This window comes from Cibotium barometz, chromosome 5 (assembly GCF_041138505.1).
Source record: "Cibotium barometz isolate CiBa-2024 chromosome 5, ASM4113850v1, whole genome shotgun sequence".
Lineage (NCBI taxonomy): Eukaryota > Viridiplantae > Streptophyta > Polypodiopsida > Cyatheales > Cibotiaceae > Cibotium > Cibotium barometz.
The window spans coordinates 24,853,436-24,862,985 of record NC_141050.1 but is presented as its reverse complement, the minus strand read 5'-3'; the positions used below and the strand labels follow the sequence as shown (position 1 = coordinate 24,862,985).

At 43.4% G+C, this 9,550-nt stretch overlaps 1 protein-coding gene across 1 annotated transcript in view; it reads right to left on the bottom strand.

Moving 5' to 3' along the window:
- Nucleotides 1-4,773: 4,773 nt before the first annotated feature.
- Nucleotides 4,774-9,550, bottom strand: part of LOC147638261 (Golgi SNAP receptor complex member 1-2-like) — a 41,724-nt gene continuing 36,947 nt past the window's right edge. The window contains exons 3-6 of the mRNA XM_086798178.1: nt 5,998-6,087; nt 5,831-5,902; nt 5,385-5,514; nt 4,774-5,244 (exon numbers count right to left, since the gene is read on the bottom strand). Of these exons, the coding sequence (XP_086654304.1) occupies nt 5,147-5,244; nt 5,385-5,514; nt 5,831-5,902; nt 5,998-6,087 (390 nt within the window). The 3' untranslated portion in view covers nt 4,774-5,146. The remainder of the gene's footprint in view (nt 5,245-5,384; nt 5,515-5,830; nt 5,903-5,997; nt 6,088-9,550) is intronic.

Genomic DNA, 9,550 nt, shown 5'->3' with positions numbered 1-9,550 from the left:
ATGTGGAACAATCCTTCAAGGGCAACCTGGACTAACTTCGCCATTTGTAGAGGCATGGCTTCTCTTTGGTCGGCCATTTTGATGGCAAAGGGGGCTAGGTCAGTGATGTGAAGCCCCAATGCTCTCATACTGGCATGATGTTGACTCTTGACCCAACATCTACAATGACTCCACATACTAAGGTTCCACTGATGGAGGCTATCATCGATGGTCCGTTATCCTGTCAATGTGAAGAAAACTCCAGCTTGCTCCTGGATTATTAGGCAAGCTTTTACCCTGTAGGCTTCTAGGATCAATCCACCTATGAGCCAAGCTTTGAAGATGCTGGACGGCTTCTGAGCTCAGACGACACAACTGAGAAAGGGGTGGGGTTATCTCCACCTTCAACCCTGACAATATTGATTCCCACCCTTCTTCCATGGATGAGGATGTGCCTTCAAATGGAGCTGTGCCTCCCAAGGGATGACAGGTACGCTGGGGGAGTGAAGGGCCAGGATGTACATCAATTTCCATGGGGGGAGTTTGGCTTAATTTTCTCCACTGCCTCCTTAGAGGCTTGCTCCACCATGCTCAAAATTACAGTTGCTCTGCTGGGGTGGGTGAGGTGAGGTGAGGGGGCTTGCTCTACTATGCTCGAAACTATAGCTGCTCTGCTGGGGGTGGGTGAGGTAAGCGGGCTCTCAAAGCTTCTTGGACCCGGGTGATTTCTGCCCACTATGGGGGCTCTTGTGGACCTACTGCCACTATGGGAGGGCCTTATGGACCCATATATGTGTGATTGTGTTAACTACGTTGACTGTAGGGATGGTGAGAAATGGGTTTGAAGCAATTTCATCTTCTCTGGAAAGTGCAAGCACGATGCAGAGCCTTCTAGTACTAAACATTGAGTCTAGTAATGTCCACTTCGGCCACAAATGATAGGCCTAGTGGGGTTGGCCGGGGGACATAGCAGGTTGGTGTGGTTCTTTGAGGTGGCATGGCTCCAATAGCAAGATTGGTGTGGGGAGCCTGCATAGAGCACTGGATTTGGATGGTAGACTTGGTCCGGTCGAGGGACTGGGTCAGAAGATAGGGTTGATAGGTGGGGATTGCATCAGCTTTGTGTTATTGCACTTGCACTAGATAGGTTGGGGTGTATGTCACCTAAGGTACCCCCCAGTTGTGGGTTGGGGTGTATGTCACCTGAGGTACCCCCAGTTGTGGATATGTGTGTGCCGCTTGAGGTGCAAGATGAGGGGGTTGGGCATAAGTAGCTACATATAAGGGCTAGGTAACTGGTAGAGGCGGCTTTCGGAGCAGTCATGTGGTGAGAATAATACCGCACGCAGGGTTCACCCACTGGCACCGAGCAAATGGCCTAGGCATGTGTTTCAGAATGGGAAAGCTTGGAGCCACCATGTCGTCTTCTGCAAAGGGGTTTAGAGAGGTAGCTCCTTAGTGGAGTTTTTGGTGCATTAGCCGAAGACCCTTGAGGTAATAGCATTCCTTATCCTCATTGCCACCTTTTGAATAGAACAAGCAATACTTATTGGAAGGACACTCACCTGGGAGATGGCCTTGAGAGTTTCATGCAGGAAGAACACTCGCCTGGGAGATGGCCTTGAGAGTTGCATACAGTGCACGATGCGCCTGGCCTTGGAATTTTTGGCCTTGAGCTCTTCAATCTCCTTCCTAAGGGTTGCCTGATTGCATTCTCTTGTTGAGACCTCTTATAATCTTCAAGCTCCTCCTTCAGCTTAGCCAGCTTATCCAAGGAGACCGATGTAGAAGCTACCACTGGAGCTAGAGTGGGACCATGGGTGGACCTAAGGTCGAGGACTGACCGAGGATAACGGAAGGCCACAAGGTACTATGCTCTGCTATGAATCAAGCATTCTCTAGCTAAGGTCGAGGACTGACCAAGGATAACGGAAGGCCACAAGGTACTATGCTATGAATCGAGCATTCTCTAGCGGCCCGGTCTTGAAAGTCCTGCAAGGTTTCTTGTGTCGGGGAAATGTCTCTCTCAACTTTCACTCCATTTGTGTGCAGAGAGATGGTTCTGAGCAACCATTTTTACATGTAGTTGCCTAGGGGTAGCCGAGCTACCAAAACCTTTGCCCGAGTGAGGAGTTGGGCCACTGATTCACCAGTCTTCATAGAAAGTTGATTGAGCTCTTGGGTGATAAGTTCATAGTTGTTCCCTGGCCAGAAGGTAGCTAAGAAGTGCTACCTTAGGGAATCCCAATCTGGGAAGTGGTTGGCGGGGAACTGGTTGTACCACGAGTCTGCACTTTCTTCCAAAGTAGCTGGGAGCAAGACCACTCGAGCATCAACGATTGAGCCCATGGGAGTTCCACAATGTGAGGAACGTAGGACGCACATGGTCTTTAGCATCTTCTCTGATAACCCCTTTGAAAGCCAACAACTTCACATGCACCCAACTGAGCACTATTGCCAGGGCTTTGAAACTTGGTGGGGAGCAACCATAGCAGTAGGAGAAGTAGCTGGGGGAAGAGTAAGGGATCACAGCAAAACCATACATCTAGTTTGGAGAGGAGGCAATAGAGGTGAGGTACCACTAGAAGCTCTAGTTTTCGGGGGCATGCTACCATCACTTAGCACTAACACTCACAAAAAAATTTTAAAAAATCGTTGACCTCTAGGAGCGTCCCACCATGATCGCCAAAATTTTAGTTATTTGCTATAGATGACTCCATCGCTCCAAGTCCAACAGGAGGAAGAGAAGAAGACGAAGAGGGAGTTGGGGTTCTCTCTAGGAAGTATACCTGCCAAGGACTAACCTCTCACTACGTAAACTTGCAAGCCTTCTGCATAAGACCGTCTACTATACTATTCGACTACCTTGTGCTCTCACTCATACCACACTACTCTAACCACTCATAGCAGTAAAACACAAACAAGATAAGAGCCACAACAACATATTCATTCTACATAGCTTCTACAATACACAAACTATACTTCTTCCCGGCTCAAAGAGGAGATGTAAACCACATAAGCTGCTATTCCTATCCCCAGGGGTGGAGCCCTCCTTTACAATACACACATTGTGCAACTATATAGGTTCCCGGTAAAACCTCGTGCTGAGGGAAACTTTGATATCCACACCACCTATCATGATATCTATTACAAGAAAGATCTTCCAATCTAGAGTTCATGGAGGAAGGGGAGATTGTGCTCAACAAAGATCTCCCCTCAGCTTGGAAAAGAGAGGGGGAGATAGCACTCAAGAGAGATCCCCACTTCCCTTGACTAGCCCAAGGTGGCCATGCACGTCGTGAGTGCACGATCATCAATGTACTTAGCGGTCTGAGGAGTCTTAGGGCACCAGTGGTGATGACAGAGGCGAGTGTAAGGTCCCTCCCAAGCCATGTATGTCTCTCTTTTAATATAGATTTTCAAGAAGGAAAGAGAGTGTACTTAGAGAAGAGTGAGACAATAAGTCTAGAAACATTAGGAAAGTGTTAGAATAAAAATATTAGCTCCAAAAATCCTAAAAGAAATAAGAAGACAAGAATAGTTCTATTAAGAGACAAGTATCTCCAAAAATAGAAATTCGAATTTAGGTGATAGGAGGTCGTATTTAGAGTACTTTTACATATTTAGAGTTCATGCATACTAAAAATGTGGAAAAGCAATGTGTTTCTAAAGATAGCGCGTTTGCGGCTATATACAGACGTTTTTGCCTATTCTACCCGCGTTAGTTTGTAGACTACATGCCTTCCGGTTCTTTTGACTGGTTATATGACCATATTCTGAGTTTTTATCAGAGAGTTATGGCCGAAACAATTTGCTGATTCTGTCAGAGTCTCTACATAGGAAAAACTATAGGAAGGCAGCAAGTAGCCTCAAGGTAATCCTAGAGCTTGAGATGTATATATCCCTTCATTCTTATCTAATATCTTAGAAGAGAAGGTTAGATTGCTATGGTCTTTCGGAGGAAGAGACCAAAACTCCATAGGTTTTCTTTTAAAGAAAAAATAGTATGCCGTAGCCCTGCAAGAGAAGGCTATTTTACCATAGACCTTCGAAAGAGAGAAAAGTCAGAGTAAGAGTATAAGGAGATAAATCTTAGGGATGATCGGATGATTTCAATTCGTAAGAGAAGGTATTGGAAGACTCTCTATTCTCATATATTAAGTTCTGAAACTCTTATTAACGAGCAAAGACAACGATAAATGACAAATTTCTATAAGGTATATATATATTTTGTTTTTCAATTATATATTGATGAGATACCACCAACAATGGATGGAAAAGATTTGTGTACACGCACCCTAGCATGATCACTCTAGTTCGCATGGAGAACATGTTCACACTAAATGAAAGGTGACATAAGGTCTAGAATGTTCACAGTGCCTCTGTAGAGATAATGTTTAGACAAGACAACAAGAACAAGGGGAGAGTCTAGAATGTTCACACTACCTCCTCATATAGAGATAGAATGTTTAGACAAGACAACAAGAATGCTCACGCTATCTCCTATACAGGTGGAATGATCACACTAGACAACAAGCAGAGACAGAAGGTCTAGAAAGTTCACACCATCTTATAAAGATACAAAAGGAAAAAAACAAGCTTGTTTTAGACTTCGGGAGCTTGTAAAGAACAAAATGCAAAACATACATGAATGCTGATAATCTATCTCTAACTGAACTTGGCATAAATCACACCAAGCGAACAAGTTGACAAGGCATGGACTTGGAAATGCTGGGATTGTGCACATGGTTTGTGTGTGGGATCCTTCAAATAATGCAACGCGGAGTGATTGAAACCAACCAATAAAGGTATTACCCTTGATCTCATTAGAATGCAGAAGCTGCTTTAAATAGCTCTAAGTAGCTTGAGAGAGAGAGAAAGACAGAGAGGTAAGAAAGCACCCTCGTATTATACAACTCCTGACTCATCATAGTTGAACAGCTCCAAATTCTCTCAGCCCATTAAGATGGAAGATCTCTAGTTTGTGCCAACCAGTACAAAACACAAATATTCCACAAGCTGGACTCTTTGATGGAGACCAGAAAGCCGTCCATCATAGTGGTGCTGATCCCTCTAAACTACATGACATGATGAAAGCCACTGCTCATCCACATTTTCTCAGGAGTCAGAAGGGTTGGCACAATATTACCTGATGACTATGAACAGTTCACTTGGATAACCAATAGATTACAAGGAAAAGAGTGCAGACAGCAATCACGGCTGATAGAATGATGGTGTCTTTTGAGCGCTTTCGCTTTATAGCCCCTGCAGTGATCATGTGATAGATAGGGTTGTGTCAAAGCAAGGCCATCTAAAGCATGGCTTAATGCAGCCAAATCCCGGTGCTCACAAACATAAGGCATACCAAGCATGATGGGCATTGCAGATCTATTCCTCGTACTTACCCAATACACCACGGATAACAGGGAACTGGTCGCCCAAGTGTTTTACTTTCCCCTGTATATCCACAAACATGTTCCGCTGAGATGACAAGGCTCCTCTTGTTGACTGTGCCTGACTGATGACCTCTTCTAACTGCATATACCCAAGTTACCAACTCTAGTCAGCGTCCCATCATTGATCGGTAGAAAGTTAGCCTCAATCTCCTAACCATTGTAGTGTACATTGCCCTATGTTTTTACACGAGAACTGTAGCACTACCACCTTACACAACTGATGTTCATTCATGAACAATGGCTCCTTACAGACACAGCCCCACCCATCAAACAGGCAGGGTTTGGATGGGGCAGATCCCCCTGCCCAAGGAACATGAGTGGTCAAGATGGACCCCTGCAATGGGCAAGGGTTGTCTCTAAACCCCTTAAACTAAATACAACACACACACAAATACCTGGCCAATGTTCCCATGGATCGCTGCTCTCTCTCTCAGCAAACTTGCTCCAGGTGATGAGCTTCCCGATGCCTATGAGGTAGACGAAATGTAGATTATATTGCAGTATTGAGACCATATGGATTAGAGCATAGCTTCAACCAATTAAGAAAAACGAATGCAATTACCTTGTATTCACTAATATCATTGCGAACTGACGTTAGAAGCTCCACATGCTCTCGTAACGAGTGTATATTACCTCTGGTCCTTTTGAACTCCTGTTAAAATTTTGCAAACATTATTGCAATTACAAGCATCGTCAAACATACAAAGCCTCATGTTATTCATCTTCAATGATGGCATGCAGATTGGGAGGATACACTATGTTTTGCTAAGATCACATGTGAATCCTGACCCAACGATTTTAAGGAACAACTTAGGCCAATATTACAATTAAAAATAACTCTACTCGACAGCCCAACCAACTTGCCAACTTGCCTACCATTCCTAGGGAGGTCTGTATAAGGGGGCCCCCTGCCCTGCTCATTCTTCATCTTCACATTTCTTATCACAGGCATTAAAATCCAAGCACTGTCCATACCATGAGATGATTGTTCATTCACATCCAAATCCAGTGAATCAGGCAGTCACAATGATAGAACGGACCACATAAAGAGCTCTTAAGCTGTTTATTTACACGAATCTCCCAGCTTACAAAGCACTCTCTTGCTTTCATCAGAGACCCAAGTGTATCCTGCACTCAAAAGAGGTGCCCCCATGTAGCTTGTCCTCGTTCAAGAACGAGTATCTTGCTTTCAACAAAGATACAAGCCTATATCTTGCACTTATCGGAATTGCAAACCTGCGACTCTTGTATCCATCTGAGAACATGCCGATATAAACGTGCGAAGGCAAGTCAACTGCTCATGACACAATTACCAATGTTTAAAGGAGAGCTTCTAGCATCCTCAAATATGGCATCAACAACATCAATGATATCTGATGAAGAGCTTTACAAGAAAACATGAGAACATGTCACAAAATAAGTTTCGACAACCGCTACCAGATTGTAATGTATTAATTGCAATGTTGTGGACAAGTGAGCAATCAGCTTTTTCCGTAAGTAGGGGATCAAGCCTCCAGATCTTTTTCGACCATTTAAATCAGATCTTCTCTATTTAATTCACTTCAAATAGCCCTTGGCAAGTTGTCTTGCTGATGCTCTGATTTCCACTTTGTTTTAGGAGTAAGAAAAGTAGCAAGAGATTTTTTGGGCACAATGTCCAAAACAAACAACAATGGGCTACCTACCAAACCAACACAAATTTGAATGCAATTGAAAGCATAGTTGTTTCTCGTACCGGTACGAATGGGTTCGTACGGTATAGTTCGTACGGTACGATATCGTATGGTATCATACGGTATGATTTTTTTTTTCCAAAAAAAAAAATTTCCTTGAAAAAAAATTTTCCAAATGCTTAAAAAATATAGAAACCCTGCTTCACGAAGATCCCAAATGCTCGCAATACTTCGCAACTTTTGTGTCCACTCAGTATTCCATATGGGGTTGTTGAGAGACCTTAAAAATCTGGCAAGGTAGACTGGTAGTGTACACTTGATTGGTAGGATGAGAGAATCTTGCTACATCACTTGGGGATCCCTGGTATAGGTAGGCTAGACAATTAGATTCTCAAGTTATGTACGAGGGAGAAGATTTGGACATGGCCATTTTGATCTAGAGAGGATTCCCTAAACTTATCACCCTAGATGCACTCCTCGTATTTGTGCAAGGACAGTCCCTTAGTCATAAACGCTACACTGGGAGACCTTTGGTATTGCATTACCATCCAGGTTCTTTTTTGGAGACAATCGGGAGATCCAACTGGGAGAGACACATATCCATGTTCTGGATCCTCAAGCACTGTAGACTCCTCTCCTCCCACCCAACCTTCCCTCACATTCAAGCTTAAAGCTCCATAGGTTGTAAGTGTAAAAAATAAAAACCGTATTTTATCGTACGGTATCCGAAAATTTCATATCGTACCAAAAATTCCCGTATGGTATCGTATTTTCGTACCGTGACAACCATGATTGAAAGTAGGTCTACTTTCTACTTTTTAAAGTTAAATTTGCAACCTTTTGGTCTTTTCTTCTTGCTATAGTAAAGCTCTCTATCTTTAAAGATGGCAAAGATCTATGGGGCAGTTTTGGAGGCTTCAAGGGACCTGAAACAAGGAAATGCCAAGCCAGCAAGGGAGATATGAAATAAGGGATGAGGGAGAAGAAAAGAGAGAGAAGAAACACATGGAAACGTAAGAGATCAAGAGACTAGATGGTTGGAGTTTTGTGGAAAGGAGATTGGTGACGAGGAGGAACAAAAGAGGAGCTAATACTGCCCTGAAATTGGGGGTTTTGGAGGGAAAACTGTCAGATACATGGAGATCATGCACTACACAGGTACTACGAATATGGAAAGAAAGAAAGAGTAATAGAGCTGGAGAGAGAGAAAGCATAACTGCACGACTCAACGATGGTTGATTCATTGCTACGAAGCCTTCACCAGGTACACACACACTAACACTAACACACTAATGACACATGGCACACTTATCCTATGACTTATAGGGAGTGTTCACATGCTCATAACAAGTACAGAGGGTGTTCACACCTAAGAGGGCATTCCTTCCTACTAGACTCCAAATACCCAACAAACCCCCCTTCAGAGTGGGGGTGGTGTTGTCTGACAAACCTTCAATAGCCATGGTGATTTTGACTCTAAACTGCATTGGGCACTTGCTATTGCCATGGGGTATTGTATCTCAGCCATATGGGTTCATGGACAGCTTTATGGGCTTATGATTCAGCCATATGGGTACATGGACAGGTTTATGAGCTTATGATTTAGCCATATGGGTTTATGGACAGCTGTGTGGGCTATTGGATAACTATGTTGGCCCGTATCCACATGGAATATAGATATGAGTTTTGGCTCTTTCACACTCTTGTGTGAAGACGATCCTATGGGGATATAAACACTGGCTATTAGCATAGTTAAACACTACAAGCCTATCCACTTATGGAAGCAGACATGCACCATGGGCAGCATGAGCAAAAGAATGTTTGGCTTATGGATATATGTGTTCATGTAATCTATTTGGGAGCATAGACTTCACTTTTGTGCCTCGACCTGTTTATTGGTTATTCTGTCGAAGCCCAGACTCATGATACTTTGACAAACAAGAGATAGTACTTTTGCATTGTTATTTGGTTTGTGTTTAGCAAATATGCATTTTGGAAAAGTGCTTACCCGTGTATGTGTATACAAGGAGAAGGGTGAATTGTTTGCCTTGAGTTGTTTTAGGGAAACATTTTCAATGATTGAAAAGCTTGGTATCCATGGTGTACATGATTATCATATGGACTTATGGCTCCCTTCCCTAGCATGTATCAGATTCATGGAGCACATGAAACTCATGGATCGAGGTTTTTTCTATTGATTTCTATTGGCAGCCGAAATGCCTGTAAACAGTAATACTATTGGTGGCTGAAATGTCTATAAACTATGTGTAGCAAAAATGTTTATGGAGCACCAGGATATCTATGCTTCCAAGATGTGTGGTCAGAGTACCAACACAGTGTGCAAGTGGTAGAGTGGACATAACGCCTGGTTGGCAAGGGACTTATGTCTACACCAAGGGTCATGTGGACATGACGCATGTTTGGCAAGGGACTTAGGTCTAC